At 46.7% G+C, this 21,282-nt stretch overlaps 1 protein-coding gene across 1 annotated transcript; it reads right to left on the reverse strand.

The window, feature by feature from the left end:
* Positions 1-4,911: 4,911 nt before the first annotated feature.
* Positions 4,912-8,514, reverse strand: LOC120849004. Its single transcript, XM_040221089.1, has 2 exons — positions 6,160-8,514; positions 4,912-5,070 (listed from the first exon to the last, which is right to left on the reverse strand). Exons 1-2 carry the CDS (start codon positions 8,512-8,514, stop codon positions 4,912-4,914), a joined length of 2,514 nt encoding a protein of 837 aa, XP_040077023.1.
* Between the last annotated feature and the right edge of the window lie 12,768 nt (positions 8,515-21,282).

The following is a 21,282-nucleotide window of genomic DNA, read 5'->3' on the forward strand; positions in this document are numbered from 1 at the left end:
CCTCTAGCGTACATTATAATAACTCTATGGTCAAGCCACCGGACGGCCATCTTGCTCATAGACGATATGCGGTTTCGCTAGCGTTACAGAGGCTGGCGGCAACGTGCTGAAGACACATTTTCTCCTCGTTAAGACCCCGTGTAAGGGTTGAGACTTGCTGTTGAGAACACACAGAAATTTTTGCGAAAACGCAGTGCAGCATTAAAAAGCAACAATGGAAATAAAGATTTTGTACGAGTACTGATTTGATTGCCATAAGCGTTTAATAAATTAAAAAAAACAAAAAAAAAAAAAAACGCGCCGCTGATGCCACTACTTGGCACTGGATCAAGCTCGTTTCTCGGCCGCGAGTGCCGCAAGTTACAAATACATCAGCCGGAATATAACGCTGCCCAGATGTACATACGGCTTCACGCACATTGCACTTGCAAAACACACCCACACGGCGCCGGAACGAATCTTGATCGGTATCCAAGTGTGCGAACCCGTACGAAAATGCCAGATCGGAGTGGTTCCAGTTAAGGATGCCGCGAACAACCCTAAGTTCGATTTCGAAAGATTTCGATATTTTCGAACCGAACTGATGTTTGAAATCGAAAGGTTTCGACATTTTCGACCGTACGGAGATTCGAATCCGAAAAATTCGCAACTTTCAAAAATCATGAAGTTTCGAATTCGAAAAGTTCGAAGCTTTCACGGTTTCTAAAAGTTCGGGTTCGATTATTTCGAATGTTTTTTTACTTGAGGGTCGATAAATTCGAAGATTTCGAACTTCCCTAACTTCAAAATTCGAGAAATTCGAACGTTTCGAACTCCTATTGACATAAAGTTCGACGAAATCGAAGATTTCGAATTTCTTTTCACATAAAGGTCGAAAAGTTCGAAGGTTTCGATTCTCTTTTAGCGCTAAATTTGAAAAAGAAACTTAGGTTTCGAATTTCTTTAAAGTCCAAGTGCGCAAAGTTCGAAGTCCGGTTTTCATGTTCCGCGACAGTTTCAGTTTCAAATAGCGTTTTCACGCCTCACTGGTTTTCACGAAATCAGGTTTAGAAATGTTCGGGTGTGATATTCAGATTGCGCGAAGTTGGTCAGGCAAATAAATGAGACGACAAGTGTGCCGGATGTGCTGGATTATTTGCCAGTGCAAAGTGACGTGTGCAGATCAGTAATTGCGGCCGCCAGCCCGGGGGGGGGGGGGGGGGGGGGGGGGGGTCTTTAACGTGCATCACGCAGTAGTGATCACACGAACGCACTGTTTAAAGATACTCATCCAGTTTGAAACGGCCAGCCCGGGCCAGGCAGGTCATTGAGGGTCACTTGAGGCTCAGAAAAACCTTGCAGCGATCTGGCAAACTGCCTCCCCACCCCCTTGCACGCTGGTAGTGATCCGCTCGGACGCCGCCCGAGTGACGCTGGCATATAGTAAGTTTAGCATTTACATGATGCAAAATCCTGAGACTGGGAATGAAATTTGAAAAAAAAAAAAGTGTCAGACAGAAAAAAGGGGACAGGACAACGTCTCAAACTCAACTCAGCTGAGTTTGAGACGTTGTCTTGTCCCTTTTTTGCTTTCTTTTTACACTATTTCTTTCGAATTTCATTCCCAGTCTCGGGATTTTGCATCATGATCAACAGACACCAGCTCGCCTGCACCTTGACCTTTGTTTTTAGTTTGTAATTGCTTTGGAGGTTTATTTTCGGAGACGGAAGAAACGCCGAGCAAAAAGCACAGAAGCCGACACAACTTGAGGTCGAGGATCGTTCTACCATACCAGCAGCGTCCGAATAGGAAAAAAAAAAAAAAGGGGGAGCAAGGGTCTCCGGTCTCTCCCCCCCCCCCCCCCCCCTTCACCCCAGATACTTCGGACTTTTAAAGAAAACAATACGGGGAAAGAGGCCATGGTTGAGCTTATTTTAATCTGAAATCATTTATCCATATGTATAGCTACCGTCGCTCTTCACTGCATAAAAGATCTCGTAGATGGTCATTGTTAGAAACTCGTTGTCAGAAGGCACTACTCGTCACATGCTTAGTGGTTCGGAAGTTCAAAGCTATGTCTTTTCAACCTAAATAACTGTGCCATTGCTAAGAAAAAATAAATAAATAAACATAACAATAAATGCAAAAAATAAAAAGCTGAAAAAAAACTATCAAGAATCCGCCGGAAATGTGGTATTCTTGCATAGTCAAAGGCCCAGAGCTGCGAAACAAATTTCTCTTACCAAAATGTGTACAGGCTAAAAGAAACACGTCCCAAAAAAGTAAAATAAAAAAAATGTTTTTTTTTTTGTTTTTGTTTTATGACGTGCCGAATTTAAGCAATATTAGAAATCTTTCTTCCTGAGTTAATTTATTCCTCAACGTGAAAAGAAGAATATATACAATAATTTGTATTCTGCAGATATTAATGATATGTACTGTCTGTGGTGTCAATTTAAATGCGATACCTCAAACAATTTCGACGAAAAAAATTACCAAGTTTAGGGCATAATTGCCCGTGGATACATATTTGGATATTTCTTCGAAAATCGTCTTGAACAATAATCATATCTTAAGACGACACTTACCTAGGTTATACCTTGATTCTTAAAAAAGTTGAACATCTCTACCATAAATATCTTCGGCTATAGCGCGCTTCAAATATGGCACAAACGACAATTGTCCAAAACCCGTCGTTTTTCCTCGCTCCTTCGGGAATCCATTTCCTTAAAACCAAGCATGCCAGATGATTGAAATAAACGGCATTGTCTTTCGCAAAGAATGCGGCACCACATGTAAAAATGCCAGAAAAAAAAAAAATTAGGAATGTACCTCACTGTTTAAATCCAAATGAAACCGCCTGCCCGTATTTCGAAGTTCGACAAACTTCGAACTTTTATCCTAAAAATTCGGAGTTCGTCGAACTTTTGACTTTTCAGGAATCGGAAGTTCGACAATTTTCGATTTATTTAGATCAATAGGTTCGAAAGTTCGAAAATTAGCGAATTTCTTAGCGTAGGAAGGTCGAAAGTTCGAACAGCTTCGAACTTTTTAGTGCAAAAATTCGAAAGTTCGAAAATCATCGCATTTTTTTGTTTATCAAATTCGAAAGTTCGGCAAGCATCGAATTTTGCAGCGTAATAAGTTCGAAAGTTTGAAAATCGTCGAACTGCTTAGTTTAACAAGTTCGAAAATTCAAAATCTTTCGAAACGCTTGATTTGATCATCGAAACTTCGATTCGAAAAAAGTTCGCGGCATCCCTAGTTCCAGTTCTGATCCGCGCGGTTCTAAACTTGTGGACAGTTCCGTTCCGCGCGATTCTGGGTGTAACCAGTCGGATCCAGTGAGACGCAACGCACTGGAATCGTACGTTGATGGGTGGATCCGATCCGCTCCCCTCGTTCCAGTGGGTCTGCTCCCAGCCAGCGGGCGCGCTCATGCGTGACTGGAGGAGGGGAGGGGTGTTGGTGGGGGGGGGGGGGGGGGGGGGGGTTGGCGGGGAACTTCGCGGTCTCTCGCAGGTCACGTGTTAGGGACAGGCGCATCCGCTACGCAGGCGCTGCGAGCGGGCGTTCTCCGCGCGCGCCTGGTTTTGTCTGTTGCAGTCGGCGGTAGCGTTCCGAGTGTTTAGGTTCTTCGCTCCCGTTGGACTGTCGGACGGCGCCGACGGCGCTCGCCCGGCGGCGACGTTCACGCTGCGATCGCACGAATACTGACGCGCCCATCGTTGCCCTGGATGAATACCCACTGACCTCGGCTTTGAATCTTCATATAGTGTAAAGCTGCCGACTCATTGCACTTTGGCTCGGCATCTGGATACGCTTGGCGCTGGTGTGCTTGGTGACACTACTTGGACAACTCGGATACCGCTTGCCCGCCGGAACTTCCCGATGCACTCAACACTGAATACTGTACTTGTGCGTACTGTGTGTGTGTGTCGCCGCCCGTTGGCAGAAGAGGAAGACAAAGACCATGAGAGTTTCGGGAATGAGAAATACGTTATATTATTTAAGCGAGCGGAAGAACTATAATGAGAAAGAAAGATAAAAGTAAACCGTCAGAAAAGAAAGAGAGAACTACCAAAAAAAGAAGAGTACAATAAAGAAATCTCTACACGCGTCTCAACACTAATCAAAGTTCCGTCAAGTCATAGACACATCACGTGAATCTCGCTCACGAGTCCTCCGTGGCCTGTCCTCGTGAAGGCGGTTGTCTTCACCTCGATGGTTGGAGGTCATAGCGCAGACTTGGCCGGGAGCTGTGCATGGCAGTCCCAGATGTCGGAGTCCGGCGAAGGTTCCGTCGACCAGACCGCCAGACTCAGCGTTCCGCTGACCGTGGCAGCTCTTGAGCGATCTGCAGGCCGACCGTCGCGGTCCGTGCTTCGCTTCCAATTCCTGCTCGGACGCGCGCTCCCCACCTCGTTCTCTTCCAAATCTTCTTCGTCTTCGATCGCGGCCGCGGCGCAATCATTGTCATGAGGATCGTGACATTTCCCCCAACTTTTAAAAACTTCATCTCAAGAAGGTTTCTGCACGTGACGACGTCGTTGATACATGGTCGTTGTCGTCATACACGCGCACACACAGTCACTTTCTTGCAGCACCCGCGCACGTGTTCGACCAGCATGCACAAAGTCAAAACAAATCGTTTTCCACGAAGTTCACACTTCCATAGTTAACAAAAATACTTTTTTTCATTTCCCTAGATACTTTTCAATCATTTTAAACCTTGTCCGTACCACTAGAAGACTCACATTTGATCACTAAGTTTGCCAAAAACACGTTTACTAAAATACAAAACGAGGTCCCACTTCCTTTCTTGTTGAAACAAGAATCCTATCCTGACATCATACGAAACGTACGTTCACTGTTCACATTACTTAATCTGTTCCCACGTTCCGCGTCGTAAAAAGAAAGGAAACTCCGCTTTAGACCTCAACGCGACTCATGAAGTCCGCTCCAACATTATCAGATCCCTTGATATATTCTACGTGGAAGTTCTGGTCTTGCAGCCCCAGACTCCATCGCATCACGCGACCGTTAGCATGCTTCGCCCTGTTCAGAAATTCCAACGGTCGGTGATCGGTCTGAATTCGAAATTTCCGTCCATGTAGAAACAGCCTAAATCTCTCGACGGCCCATACAATTGCCAAGCATTCTTTTTCTATGGTGGCATAATTCCTCTCTGGTTTGCTCAGCCTCTGCTAGCATATGCCACCGGGTGTAACAAGCCTTCGCTTTCCTGCAGCAATACCGCACCCAAACACGCATCAGACGCATCTGTACGTAAAACAAACTCCTTTTCGGGATCTGGTGCCAGTAAGATAGGCGACCGCGACAAGCACCTCTTCAACTCCTCAAATGCCTCCTCCTGGTCTTATCCCCACTCGACTTCATTTCGTGCTCCTTTCCTGCTGAGTTCCATCAGTGGAGCAGCAAGATCCGCGTAATTTGGTACAAACTCGCGGTAGTATCCAGATAATCCAAGAAATGACCTGACTTGGCGTTTCGTCACTGGTCGCGGTGCATCTTGAATCCTTTCAAGGATCTCCGCGTTGGGCGCGATCCGTCCTCCTCCTAGCTCGTGCCCGAGGAAGACCGTCTCGGTGAACCCGACCTCACACTTCTTTGGTCGCGCTGTGATGTTAGCGGCTTGCAGACGATCGAAAACTGTTCTCAGAGTTTTCATGTGCTGTGCCCATGAGTCTCACGCTATAAGGATGTCGTCAATATAGTGATGAGCGTCAGCGATTCCACCAAGTAGCTTCCTCATCAATCTTGTAAATATAGCCGAGGCAGTCTTAAGCCCGAACGGCATAAAGCTGGATTGGTAGTGTCCACTTCCTGAAGAGAAATGCAGTTTTCTCTTTGGCTGACTCCTCTAACGGGATTTGAAAGTATCCTCTCGATAAGTCTAATTTCGAAACGAACCTCTTTCGTCCCACGTTAGCAAAGGTGACATCAATCCTTGGGATAGGCTCCGCGACTACCTTCAGCACGTCATTCAATCTTCGATAATCCACGCAAAATCTATTGGACCCGTCTTTCTTTTTAACGATCACGACCGGTGCGTTGTAGGGTGACGTACACCGTTCGATGACTCCCAGTTGTAGCATCTCCGAGATCTCCTCTTCTACTACGTCTTGGACCGGAAAGGGCAACGCATGTTGTCTCACCCGGACTGGTTCCTCAGTGGTCAGTTTCAAGTCACACGTTACCAAGTTGGTCTGGCCGGGTCGATCTGAAAACACCGACTGGTATTGTCCAATCAACCTCCATACCTCGTCCTTTTCCTTGTCCTGCAAGTCCTCGTTGACGACGACATCTTTCCAAGACTTTTCTGTAGTGTTTCTTTCGGAAAGAGTCTTCTCGCTGAAGTCTTGAATCGCCGCGCCGCAACTTGGCCGATTCATCCCGTACTCCAGCCTTTCTTCATATTTTTTTAACATATTCACGTGGAATACTTTCTTTCTTCCGCCCACATCAAGCTCGTAGTCGACTTCATTTCTCTTACTTGAGACTTCAAAGGGTCCCTTCCATTGCATGATCAGTTTATTGTGATCGCTTGGAAGCCGGATGAGAACCAAGTCCCCTGGTCTCAGTTGGCGGGTGACGGTCTTCTTCTCGTAGTATTTTTTGTACTTGCCCTTGGCTTCTTCCAAACAATGGTGAGCCAAGTCGCATGTCCCTTCCAGTTTATTTCTCAATTCTAGGACATGGGTGTAGGTCGTCTTGAGGTCAGCTTTGAGAGACTCGTTGGACCATATCTCCTTGAGGATGGCCAAAGGTCCGCGCACCTTCCTCCCATAGAGCAACTCAAAAGGTGAGAACTTCAGGCTTGCTTGCGGGACTTCTCTGTAGGCAAACAGCAATGCCGGAAGGTACCTATCCCAGTCTTTGGGCCTTTCCTGACACATTCGTTTCATCATCTGTTTGATGGTTCCGTTAAATCTCTCAACCAGTCCATTCGCCATCGGGTGGTACGGGGTGGTCAGTAGACGCTTCACCGAAAGAAGTTTGCTCACCTCCTTCATGAGATCTGAGGTGAAGCAGGAGCCTCGATCGCTAAGGACCTCTGATGGAATGCCGTACCTGGCAAACATCTCTAAGAGCGCTTCTGCCACTTGCTCTGTCATAATGTTCCTCAAGGGGACAGCGTCCAGGTACCTTGTGGCCATGTCCACCATCGTCAAAATATATCGGTTGCCCGAACTTGCTGTTGGTCTAATTGGCCCGATGATGTCGACTGCCAGTCGCTTGAATGGTGTGTCGAGTGTAGGCATGGTCCCCAGAGGTGCTTTGCCCACTCTTCCTTTTGGCACTGTTCGTTGGCAGACGCCGCATGAGCGAACATACCGCTTGATGTCGCTCTGAATTCCGGGCCAGAAGAACTCTTCTGTCGCCAATGCAAGCGTATTCTTCACACCTTGATTTCCAGACATGATGCCATCGTGTGCCATTGACAACACAGTTGGCCTGTATCTCGTTGGGAGCACTAATTGCTCAATGCTTCTCCCAGTGGCGAACACGCAGCTTCGGAAAAGCAAGTTGTTTCGAATCACCATGTGATATATTTTCCGGCCTTTGTGTTTCCTTATCACTTTTCCTACGTTGTCGAAGCACTTCTTCAGTGATGGGTCATTCCTCTGCTCCTTCGAGAGCTCCTCTGCTGTCGTTTCAAGGATTGGAACCTGTGGTACGTTCAAGGGTGCCTGTCCTCTATTGCTACCGTTCTTCGCCTGTCCAAGTCCGGCGACGTTGACATGTAGCATTGTAGAGTGGTTACTTAGGACATGTCGTGATGAATCAGCGCTGTTCTTCTCGATTCTCTGCTCTTCCATGTCCTCGCAACCCAGATGCTCGGTCCGCGGTGGAATTTCGGTGCTGCTCTGTTGGTCGCAATTCCAGGCCAGGTCCGGCTCGTGTGCCTCTCTTGCCTGGGGGATGTTGCCGAGAACTAAATCGTACAGTGGGTTGTCAATACATTTTGCGATAACTTTTCCAACGAAGAAAGGTATATCAACAAAGATCTCAGCCTCTGGTAGGTATTTTACGGTTCGGTCAAGCAAAAATACAGTACTTGATTTGCCAGTGTAGCACTCGACAGGGACTAGGCTCTTTTTCAAAACTACGGTATTACAGCCAGTGTCCCGCAGCACTGTTACCTTCTGTTCCCCAACACGACCTTCAACTACTGGCTTGTTATCCACCAAGACCTTGGGTGCTCGTCCAACAGCCGCATTTACAACTGGGATCCTGCCTCCATTCTTGAGGGTAATGTAGGAATCGTCCGGTTCCCCTTGCGTTTCATCCGATGCTGTCCATAGGCACGAAACTTGGGTCTTATCCCCAGACCTCAGGTTGCATCTTTCAGCTTTATGCCCCGGCTTCCCACAGTGCCAACACCTAGGTGGTCTAGAGTATTTGCTTCGACTCTGGCAGTTCTCTGCCTTGTGCCCTATCTTGTTACACAAGAAACACCGGAGAGTTCTCCTTACATCCTCCTTGAGCGCGTTACCGGATGTCCTCATGCTGGCATTAAACTCACGTTCGTCTCCTTTCGCTTTTTCATTGCTCGGTTGAACTTGCGCCTCTAGAAATACGGCAGCCTTTCTTTCAAGAAAACGGTTAGCTTGCTAGAACATGTTTTAATAAACTGTTCGATGAGCATCGTCTCTCGTAGCGCCACGAAGCTCTTCTCCACCTCAGCAACTTCCAACCATCTATCAAAATATCCGGCCAACCTCGCCGCAAACTATCGTCTAGTTTCTCCGTCTCCCGGTTTCGCATCACGAAATTTCTCACGATAACCTTCTTTGGTATATCGGAACCTCTGCAGCAGCGCGAGCTTCACCTTGGTGTAATCCATCGCGTCCGCAGGAGTCATGCGACCAACAACGCTCAATGCCTCTCCCGTTAGACATAAACTCAGGGTGGTTGCCCACTTCTCTTGTGGCCATTCTAGACCTGTCGCCGTACGCTCAAATCTTTGCAAATAAGCGTCGAGGTCGTCGCGCTTCTCGTTGTATTGCGGAATAAGCTTATGCGGGCTTGCCCGATGACTTGGCTCAGCTGAATTACTTCGGTCCCCCTCGTCTCGTGCCACACGAGTTTCTCTTTCCTGAGCCGCGATTCGCAATTAGAATATCTCGCATTCTTTGTCTAGTCTGATGGCTTCGGCCTGGCATGCGCGTTCTCTCGCTTGTTGTTCTTCTTTTGCCACCTCGCGCGCCTGTGCTCGCTCTTCTCTCAAATAGTTCTTTTCTCGCTCGACCCAGTTCCTGAGCTCTTCACCAACGTACCCCAGCTCTTTTCCGGCCGCCATCAGCTTCTCAGTTTCTACAATCCCGGAACTAGCCATGACAGTGCTTCCGCTCTCCCAAACAAGCGTGATGTAATAAGTGGGCTAATATCCTGGCAAGCTCGCCATTGTCACCGCCCGTTGGCAGAAGAGGAAGACAAAGACCATGAGAGTTTCGGGAATGAGAAATACGTTATATTATTTAAGCGAGCGGAAGAACTATAATGAGAAAGAAAGATAAAAGTAAACCGTCAGAAAAGAAAGAGAGAATTACCAAAAAAAGGAGAGTACAATAAAGAAATCTCTACACGCGTCTCAACACTAATCAAAGTTCCGTCAAGTCATAGACACATCAGGTGAATCTCGCTCACGAGTCCTCCGTGGCCTGTCCTCGTGAAGGCGGTTGTCTTCACCTCGATGGTTGGAGGTCATAGCGCAGACTTGGCCGGGAGCTGTGCATGGCAGTCCCAGATGTCGGAGTCCGGCGAAGGTTCAGTCGACCAGACCGCTAGACTCAGCGTTCCGCTGACCGTGGCAGCTCTTGAGCGATCTGCAGGCCGACCGTCGCGGTCCGTGCATGCTTCGCTTCCAATTCCTGCTCGGTCGCGCGCTCCCCACCTCGTTCTCTTCCAAATCTTCTTCGTCTTCGATCGCGGCCGCGGCGCAATCATTGTCATGAGGATCGTGACAGTGTGTGTGTTCCGTGCACCGTGTTTGGTGACGACGCCTGGACGACCGTGTGCGCCGCCGGAATTACCGCTGCGCTCACCACTGGACTCTACAACAGTATTTTGCGAGAGATCGTCGCGATTTCAGTCCCAGGCTGACTGGGTCTGAGATCGCGACGATTTCACGCTTTAAACGGCTAAGGACATAGCACGAAATTGTTTTGTGTAGTCCAGTGGTGAGCGCAGCGGGAATTGCGGCGGTGCACCGCCTGGATCTAAAATTGGGGCTGGAACTGCGCGGTTCCAGGCTCGATATAAACTGGTGCCATAATTTTGGGCCTAGGCGGAACCGGCATTTTTCATTCCGGCCTGTGTCTGACATTTTCGTACGGGAAGGCACAGAGACGCAGCACTTCGGCGTGCCAAGGAAGTTTCGACCAGGCCGCGAGACCGGCGACACTTGCTTTCGACGAGTTGTGCCTTTACATACGGTTTCACGCACATTGCACTCGCAAAACATATCCACGCGGTGTCAATTCTTGATCGGTATCCAAGCGTGCGAAGGCACGGAAACGCAGCACTTCGACTTGCCAAGGAAGCTTTGATCCCGCCGCGAGACCGGCGATACTTGCTTTCGATGAGTTGTGCCTTTTTCCCGCGGCACTGCGCTTTTGTAAAATGTTCCACGTGTTCACAACGGCAAGCCTCAACGGCTAAACTTCTTCGGTGAATGACGACCGCTGCCGCCAGTCTCTGCAACGCTAGCAAAACCGCAAATCATCTCCGAGCAAGGTGGACGTGTGATAGCGGCCGTCCGGCCAACACCACGTGTTGGCTAGGCCCGCGGCTCGCCTTCTGCAACCGTCTTCGGAATGTGAGCTCTTTGCTTCCCGCAGGCCGGCGTGGGCCCTGCGCTCTCGGCCAGCAGGCTAGAGTGCCTGCTGGCCGAGAGAAACAGGTCTATCAAAACATCGCTCCGAGTCCTCCGGCGTCTCTTTGACACGTCGAGGTTCGTACTGAACCCGTCGCTGCTTCTGTTCAGCTGTCTTCTCTTCACAGGGAGTAATACCGCTTCGGGCATCTTATAATTGGATATTAAATTGACCATACCAGTTACGCGAGGTGAGGGTAGACACTCTTTGATGACGATTGATCCTGCACTTAGCTTTACACTAAAAAAATTTAATTTCAATTTTTTTTAGCGGAAAAAAGGGGGGGGGGGGGAGTGTTGCCCAAAGCCACATTGTGGGACACTCGGTCAGCGCATAAACAACTTAAACGCCTTGTAGCTTCTTTTTTTATGCCTTTTGTTTAGACGCTAAATTTTGTCAACTAGGCTGTACACGAACTCAGCTTTGTTACGTCACGGCGCGGTGGTGGCGCGTCGGGCGCTTCTCTGGTAGGGGGCTGTGGGTGGAAGTTACCAGAAATCACCATGCGGGACGTGCATTCGTGCGCTGTTTTCAACAAAACTAGACAAAAACCTGCCTTCTCCTCAAAACTCTGCGACTTGGGCATTACCGAAAGAGTCGGGAAATGTTGGAAGGTACACTTTTCACGTGCTTTCTGCCTGCTTGATTCGTCCGAGAACGTGTATAGGCGCCGTGAAAACGGAAAACCAGACGCCGTCGGAGCACGATTGCTTGTGCGGAAAGCACTTTCGGTTGAATTCACGGAAACTTCTGCTCGTGAGATTTTTGTTTTGTTCCAACAGGAAAGCGGGAAAACCGATTGTATGGACCAGTTGCGGACTACGTTCAGTGCCTCTTCAAGTTCAAACGGCAGCCTGATTGTTCGAACTGTCGTCTGCTCTTTCAAACGACAGCGGCGCGTAGAGGTAGGTTGGGGTAAGTAGGCTCTGTGTAAACAGAAGATACAAGGAGACATGGATCATTGTTACCAGTGGCCATCACCGAGTTGTTATGCATGATTCACTTGGTTCGATTCTGTTTGCGATTTTCACATCGACGTCGGCCATCTCAGCTACGGCTCACGATTTTGCAGCCCGAGCGACGTAGTCACTGAAAATAGTCAGCATAATCGCAGCATCCGAATCAAGCTTTAGCCTCCCTTCTGCGGCGTCCACGCGGAATGAATCGCCGCATGTCACATTATTCACGGGAATTTTTACGGTGTAACGAGCCTCGTTAATATCGCTCAGGTGGCTAAAGTAGTCAGCCATTGCCAGGAAGACGTAGTATCAATACTTTCAACGCGAAACAGAGCGCTGGTACTCAGACCGGCGGCGACAACATCGCATTTCAGTGGTTTGTTTATGGGCGACGGCGAGCTTCTTGCCCACACCCCCATCGCGCCTGCACGGCGCCGGTGGCGTCCGCTAGGGGCGCTCCGGTTTGTTTGTAAACATGTAGGTCTATAAGCGTGGACAATTTTGTATTGCATTTTCGTCTAGAGGAGGAGTTCGCGTGTAAAATTTTAACCGGCGTACATGCAGGCGTCCTCGTACTGTTGACTGTATAGCCACGGAAAGTAAGATTATGTCATGCAAATAGTTGTGTAGCTAAGTAATTATGGTGACGGCTTTTCGCTTGGATGAAAAACACAGCAGAGAGCAGATGTTTGTGGTAGTTTCTCGGCGCCCTGTGACTCTTTAACCACCCAGATATATGGTTTAAATAGACGCGCATATGCAGCCAGGTGTGTCGCAAAGGCGCGTTCCAGTCGCGTCGTTTGCATAGGCGGCCCGGAACCGCACAGGGAAAAAAAAGCTGTAAAACAATAAATAAAATCTTGACAGCCTTGTTTGCCAAAAATTGTATGTTTTCGTCTGTTTCTTTGTTTCCGTATCTTTTGTTAAAAGTAACCTTTTTTGGTTATTTTTCTTCCTGTAAAATGAGTGCGTTCTGTTGCCCAGCCATGTAGAAAAAGAGTTTTTTTTCTTGGAAATGTGAAAAAAGATTTTTTTTTTTGTAAAAAAGCGTGATTTTGTTATGGAGAAGTGTGTGAAAAAACAGCGTGTTTTTTTCAGGTTGCAAGAAAAGTTTTACATCGATAAATACCAGCGAAGTGCGTCGCTAGTATTTACCTCGCCACTCAAGCTCTGAATACACAGACAAGCGGGAATATGCCATTCAATGCACTGAGATACTTAAACAGAACACACAAATAACAGAGCCATACCAATCCCGCACCCATCCTCCACGAATGCCACGTTCACCGGATAGCTATATCGGCAGTATTACTTTAGAGTAGGGCTGCGCGTCGATTAAAAATTTTAACCCGACTAATCGCCACCCTTTAATGGATTAATTAATCAATTATTCGGTTGCGTTGATTTTTATAAATAATATATTAAAAATAATGCAACAACTCGTCTTGCCTTTAAAGACTTATTTTACTCTCTGTTACACGGCGCAAAGGACATTTGATACATGTAGTTCAACGATTCAAAGACTCAGATATTTTTGCTCCAGCTCCGAAGACAAAGAAGTTTTCCACATTCTCCGACAGGATGGCAAGAAGTAAGGGCTTGGGCGATGCTTTCTCCTTTTTTCAGAGAGAGGGGCCTCGATGAGAAGTCCTTGATTGTTGCCTGCGTTTTGGCGGATGGTCCTTGCTGAGCTACATGGGTGCTTTGCTCGTAGGCGATACTAAAGCGAAACGTTTCCCCTGTATGAAACGGCTTTTTGCAGATGATGCTGTGGACTTCCTTCGAGTTAAAAACTTCACCGCTGGAGTTTACTTTAAACCCAAACTTTCCAGCGAGATTGCTTGTCATACTCGTGAGCTCGTCCATTTTTATGAGCAGAATACTGGAACAAGTTGTTTTTCTGCTTGTTTGTCTTGCCTGGGCAGGATGTGTAATGGATCCCCAACACAGGAAGTTTCGCGGTCGCGCGGGAATCAATTGCGGGCCTGGCTTGGTCTGGCCTCGGCAGAACTGTAATGTATATCCTCGAACACGTGAAACTTCGCGAGCGCGAGAATTGAACCTTGCTCATTGCACCTGACTGGTAACGGAAAACCGCTCGGGACAGAACCACCGGATACACGCCACGCCGCCCGGTATTTTCCTCAAAGGGGGGGGGGGGGGGGGGGGGGGGGGGGGGGGGGAAGGGGCATGTGAGTCACCCCTAGTTCGGGCAGGTCGTCTAGAATGGTGCCATGCATGCGTCCAGTTGACTTCTTTTTGAGTACCGATTAAAAAACCGATTAACCGGTTAAAAAATTTGATCGAAATTAAAGCCTTAATCGATTAATCGGAAGGTTAATCGTTTAATACCCCAGCCCTACTTTAGAGTTAAACAGGTAGAGGCTGACAAAATATTTCTGCTACGTAATATTTCCTTGAAATCTTCCGAGGGAATAGTTTTGTATCTCCTAATCCAGCGCCTTCAGAAAGGCCACAGTATATTAATTAACTGAAATGTACTAATTGAATTTTAATATAGATTTTGTGAATCATGTTAACAATGCAGTATTGACAGTACTATAGAGGTTTTATAAATTATTCGATCTTAGTTAAATGTTAAATTACCGCGACTAATATTCTCCTATCTAACGTCACGGGTTTTAAAGGGGAACACAGCCGATTTTCTGGTAGACTTCGATTTGGCTGAAAATTTGGAGGCCGCATCAATAACTCTTTCTCAAATGATAACCGAAATATTTTATAAAAATAAAATTTTTTCGTTCAGTTATTTATTTTTCGAGTTAGGCCGGCCGCGAGGGTTCCAGGAGGCGACTCTCTACTGGCAACAATGAAAAATCCCTACTTTTCCCTACCCGCGTACGTCACGGATGTGCAGGCGGACAAGCGACTCCGCGGGAGCCGCGAAGTGGTTTTCTGGGCTCCAGCGATCGAGATTATTTACACGCAGCTTCAAAGTTTGAAGTTCCTTTGCAATGGGTGAAAATCTGTGCTCCGCGATAGATTGTAGAAACAGTGCCGAGAAAAAGCTTGTTTCTTACCCTTGTTTTCGTGGGAGAAACAAACAACAACAAAATGGGTTCCCCAGCAGCTATGGAGGTCAGCCACGTATTCACCACATTCGGTGGGATTTGATACCACGAGGGCGCCACAGTACTTGGTGCCCCAGTAAACTTCCGGTAGTGTATTTATTTATTCTTCAGAAACGCACAGCGGTCGGGTAAGAAGAGTTTCCTTCAGAGAAGTTTATGTAGTATGTTTGTAAGAACATTAGTTCATTGTACAAAGTAGTGGAAATAACAAAACGAGGAGAGACAAATGGAAAAGAAGAGGAAAACCGGAAGCGCGCAGGGGTCCGCCGATAGGGGGTGGTAGTGAGCTTGTTTGCAAACAAACATCGGTGAATAGGTGCTTTTGCGCGAGCTGCGTGCGGAGAGAACTAGTGTCACTTGAAACTATACTCATTTATGCTTGGAATACTTTATAGCCACGTGCTGCGAGTTGAGTATCCTTCAGCAGCTGGAGCAGATTCAAGAGCGGCAAGATCAAACTCAAGCCGGCTGTGACCACCGTGACCACTACGACATCCGTCCAAAGAAGAGCGCTAATAATATCGAGAAAAATAGTACACAATCTAGCACTATAGTCAACATTTTGCACAGTCGCATTTTTTCTTCACATTTGGCTCAGTAATTTTTTTTAAATGTTTTATAAACACTATTTCTGCTTCGGACATCGAATCTAGCTCGGACTACTCTCGGAGGTACACTCACGTGGCCGACATGTTGAAGACGAGAAGTGAAACGTCAGTTCAAGTCTGAATTTAGACATGACTTTCGACATCTTGCTATTCCTCTCTGCTATTACGGAGGTTCATGGAGCAGGTGTTGAGCTCCATTAATATACGATAGAGCCTTTGCCTGGTTTGTCAAATGACTGGTGTGCAATATTCTCTGCAGAGGAAGACATGAAAACGTCTTCAATTTATTCTATTTCGGAAAAACTTTATATAGGGCCAAAAGTTTTTTTTTTTTTTTAAACCATGAAAACTTTAATGTCGTTGAAGGGAGGCATGCAAATTTACAGCTGATGGAAACTGTGCTAAACCAAAACTTAATTTAAAAAAAAAAATCTTATATAGTATTACCCCCTTCCGATGTGCTCTCGTGGATGGGTGTTTGAACACGTTGCATTCTACTAGAAAAAACCACAAAAAAACAAAAAACGGGTACACATTTTTTATACTAACTTGTATTAACTTATTTTAAATTAAAAGTTTTATTATGTATTTTTGTACTTTACGCCCTATTGTATCTTCAAACAAATATTCTTTATTTGAAGATGAATAGTGTATTTATATATTTTATACGCATTCCATTGCACCTTGATATTTGGCTTGGTGGTTGCAGAGTCCTTTTAATTGTCATTTTAACACGATTTTCATGAACAGCAACGTGCCATCTGATCTACACGAATGCAGTCCATTCCCTTCTATAGATTTGATATTTTACGAGAATCACAGTCTACATGTGTTGGGTTCCAGCCCGGCACGCACATGTCCGTCACTTTGGAAGGCGAGCAATGTACGCGCCACACGCACGAACGCTGCAAATGACATCGACGAGAAGCGCTTTTCAGAAATGGTCTATATATATCTTGCTAAATTATACTTAAGCACCAAAAATCATATTCATGCCACAAGAGTAGTTGCACGTGCTGGCGCCTGCCACAGTAACTTTTCTAAAAAAAATCTAAAACAAATGGCACGTTTTTTTTTTTTTTTTTTTTCAGGTTATACGAGCGTGTGGGGCATCTGTACCCCCATTCCGAGCATTTTCTGTAGGGCTTTGGAAATTTGTCAAAAATATATTGCGTGACTCTTCGAGCTTTCTTCGCCAGCTATCTTCTAATAAAAAGAGAACGGATTTACTAGCGATATCATGAAACTAGCAAGCCGCGGCTTGAGCGTACCGAGTTGCAAAAATGGTTTAATCACGATTCCAACTGCTCCTGTTTTTTTAACTTTTATTTTACTTTTTTATAGTTTGGCACATAGACCAAGATCATACGTTGTGCGAATATAGATAATTATCAACTTCAAATAGCATGAACACCCAGATTTTCTCGCTGTTAGACGCGAGAAAGGCGGCCGTGAGCGTACCCGATTGCGGGCCGCGCGCCTCGCTGCACATCCGTGACGCTTGGGTGGAGGGGAAAACTGGGGAAAATCTAGGGAGAACGATGTTTCGGTTTCGGCAGCAAACAAAATATCACTTCTTTTAATGAACTAGAGTGAATCTGGAAGAACGAGATAGCATTTCGGAATCAGGAAGTTATCCGCATTCAGATTGTGCCTTTGGATTAGGTAGCTCGAAAAATCGGCGAAGTTCCCCATTAACGTCTGAGAGATGAGGAGGTGACAGGGTATGGCAAGGAAATGCCGGGGAAAGGAAAATAAAAAATAATGACCAGCTCACACACACACGCACACACAATTAGGAGTCAGGAAGGGCGGTAGAAATTGCTCGGGAGACGGGGAGAGAGAGAGAGACGGGTGATGGTAGGGAAAAAGGAGGATAACCCTTCCCCCGAATGTTTGGGCCCGCTTCAGACGGGGCAACTTCGCCCAGCAACTTGACGTCGCAACACCAGCAACACGGGCCGCCCGCGTTCACAGGCAGCAACCGAGTCGGTACGACTTGCCATCATCATCATGAAATTGTATTTTGCTTGCAGTATTTAGACACACAACTACGTGCTATAAACGTGTATTTATGCATTTAAATCAGGTTGAGACTGCTAAATTATCTTTCTGAAACGGCTTATATCCAAAAACGATCAATTTCAAACCAGAACCAAGTTTTAGCTGTCATCATCACCCCCACCACTTTTCGCCCCTTCAATGAAAAATGTCACGAATATACACGGATATGCGGGTGTGTGAGAAAAGAAAACTTCGCGGCAATCTTTTGGCTCCTCCCCCCACTATGCCATAACACAAAGAATGTTTGTGTTTGATGAGTTTAGCGACCCAGTAGTGGCGTTTTCTCTGCCATTTAAAAAATAGCAAGAATCCGCGTGCATATAGCTCTGATTGGCGCCGAGGATGTGCGAGAGTGGAGATTCCGAAAACTCTTTTGGCGACGTCACGCTCTGGGAAGGAGGGCCTTCAGCTGCACTTTCAAAATGTTTTTCAGCAGCCTACGCGCACCTAATAAAAAGAAAATTTCAATATTTGAGATTTTGAAGGTCAAATGGAGACGATTTAAAATAACACTAACGAGTAAAAAAAAAAAAGTTTTAATTCGAAACGGAGGAAAGCGAAGTCTGGACGTTACCCTCGAAATTCAAAACTTGGGAACTCAGTGGCTGTGAAGTAACATTGACTCCATAGGAGCGTAGAGTCGGCTTCGGTAGAATTCGAAGTGAAACCAGGCATGCACCTTCCCAACCGCTCTGACGTCCGCCACTGCGGTGGCGCTGCTGTCGGCGCTGCGCATGCGCGGATGAGTCATCTCTCGCGAATCTTGTTTCTGCGCAAGTGCAGTGCCCACAGTAGGCGTGTGGGCAAAGCAGCTTTGTTTGCAAACTGTTTGTTGGTCTATAGGCAGAAGCAGCCTGTATGCTTTATTTTTTTCCTTCTCTTTCCTGTGTGTGTGCAAGGTCCCTGCGACGTGGGGGAACTGGTTGCGGTTCCCCCAGTCCCCGCGGAGGTTACAGAGGAAGGGTGGCGTAGGTAATTCAACGCAGCAAAATAGACGTAACTATGACGTAACCCAGCTTGTCGGTACGTGGCCGTGATCTCGGCCATCTGAAAAGAGAGACCACAGAAGAGGAGCTACACGGTCCGTCACAGTATACGAGTTGATATTGACGCTAATTTTGTTTTTAGTTTTAGAATAGGGGGTCCCAACGCTTTGGGGACCCCGAGGAGAATGGGCTGTCGCACTGCGTAGGCGCAAGACCTCCGCGCATGTGCACTGGTGCAGTGCGATGCTTCGGTTGACCAAAAACGTTGGGCCCCACTATTGCAAATTTTTTATTGTTGGTTTGAAGCGACACGTTTGCTCACTGCCACGCACGTTTTTGTTTCTTTTTTGTTTTGTTTTGAATAACTGTTGGTGCTTTTCCCGGCAAAACCCTACTCCAAAGCAGAGGCACTGACTGGTCTCCCTCTCTTAGTCCGTCCTCACACATGGCAAGGCCCTTTCCAACTATATACGCCTAGAATACGAAGCCGGTGCGCTCGGAGAGATAGTGTGGTCACGTACGCACGCACCGACCTAGCGGCTCCCGAGAGAACTTTTCTCCACTCGATCGAGCGGCCCCGGAGAGCGTCAGGTTACCTTACCCGGCTCAAGTGCTGCGTCCTCGACGGATGTTGCCGCACGCTTACATAAGTCCGCGCAACATCCATTGCACCACATTAGACAACATCTTGGCAATCACACCATAGCACTGCCAATACTGCTGTCTCAGCTGGCTGACGTACTACCTCGCGATTGCACCAGTTCACGCCATCGCGAGGTAACCCTCAGCACGAGGGTTTAAAAAGAAGTCGGACAGAGGAATAAAGAGAGACGAGACGGAGTGAGCAGCGAGACGGCATGGGACCAGCGGCCTGAATAAACGCCGACAACACTCTTTCATCATTATTATAAATTTGGCCAAGTAATAATCAGTTAACGAAATAAAGTGTTAGTGTTCTCACCAACCGTTCCAGACCAAGTCTAGAACAACCCGAGATACTACAATAGCGTCAAACGGCTTCAGAGCCGATGGCTCTAGGTTCAAATTGCTTGAGAAGCCGGTTTCAACGCAACGTACAACCCCTTTCTTTCGGAGAGTCACCCTGTTCAACACCGACTAGAAGTCAAGGCAGCAGTGCTCCTCCGGTTACGTCAGGGGCGTTGGCTGGCGCACGTCGCGGTGCGGTATGGAAGTGAGCAAATCGCGCGTAGATTCGCTGTCTTACGAACGAGTTTCAGTGTACGAATACGCACCTAGTAAGCTAAAGGTCGATCTGTACACAACAATTGGCCCGGGAAACATATTTTACTGCGCAGAAGGCGATGGAGCGCATTGTGGAACGGCGAAAAAAAAAAACTTCTAGGGTGGACAAACTACGGTATGAGCGACTTTTGATAGTCAAAAGTTGTGTTATTAGATAAAACGTCCGCTATAAACGACTATTGAAACTGCAAAGTATGTTTAACGGCACACAGCAATATTACTTTGCAAGATTATTGTTATCATTCGGAATTCAGAAAACATGAAAGACCAAAATACGGACATCATGACTTCTCGAGAAAGATATGAGTGGGTTGTTTAAGCCGGAATATGGTGATTATTGCTTCATATGGAGGACTTTGCTTATAATGACATTAACCCGAAACTGCAGGAGCAACATACTTTTACAGGGGTGAAAACAGAACTGTGGTAAGCACGTCTTTGACTCAGGTAAAAGAGTTCACTGAACCACTGCGCCACAGAACCTGTTGTACTCCACACAGAAAGAAATAGCTGGATTTCCTAAATTACTTGACTACTGGTGTAACAAAACATGATCGACAGTTTCTTGGCTACACTTCGCTTTCCATTGCCGACTCGCATTATTATACACCCCAGACCCTAAATTTGACTGCTCAAGGAAAAATTCCACGAATGTCTTGCGTAACTCTTTGAGGGCAAATCGCACCGGTTTAGATCTATTTATCACAGCCGAATTGAAAACAAAATCTATACCCTCCTTACAAAATTTAAAATTATTGATCCATGCACCGCAATTCATATTTATAAATTTAATTCGAACAAATATATATTATTAAAAGTCACGAAACGTTTACCAATGCAGTCTGTGCAGGTGAGTTACACGGCCGGGGGACATATTCTAGGGGGTTAATAGTCTTGATCGGTAAAAATATTCTGTTAAGAATCATGATGAAATTTCTTAATTCATTAAAATAAATACAGAGTTTCAATTAGAAACCCACTGAGCGTCATGAAGAACCACTAATGCAGTCACTTTCAGAGAGACCTTAAGCAGGTGGGCAGCGCGGACGCGCGCTAAAGTTACTAGTCGTGCCACAGTTGCAAGGCCTGCGTTTCGAAAACACGGACGAGAACACGGACGACAATCTCGTCATCCGCGTTTTCGGACTCTAGCTCAAGAAGTGGTACGGCATGTTCGCCGCTTGGGGGAGGGTCTGGGACGCCTACAGTATGACGGTTTGCGCAGGCTTCATCTTCTGTTTGTGGCCGCGTTGGTGTCGCGTGATTTCAAACGCCAATTAAAAACAATCGCCGCGCCAGGCATTTAAAATGCTCCGCTCCCACCTGTAGCTCGCAGAACACAGATGACACACGTCTTGTATACGCATCGTTCCACTTTTAATCCAGACCGTGAGGCCAAGGTAATATTCGCTCCGATTCCCGAATC

The sequence above is a fragment of the Ixodes scapularis genome, unplaced genomic scaffold, assembly GCF_016920785.2.
Source record: "Ixodes scapularis isolate PalLabHiFi unplaced genomic scaffold, ASM1692078v2 PGA_scaffold5__190_contigs__length_132052651, whole genome shotgun sequence".
Lineage (NCBI taxonomy): Eukaryota > Metazoa > Arthropoda > Arachnida > Ixodida > Ixodidae > Ixodes > Ixodes scapularis.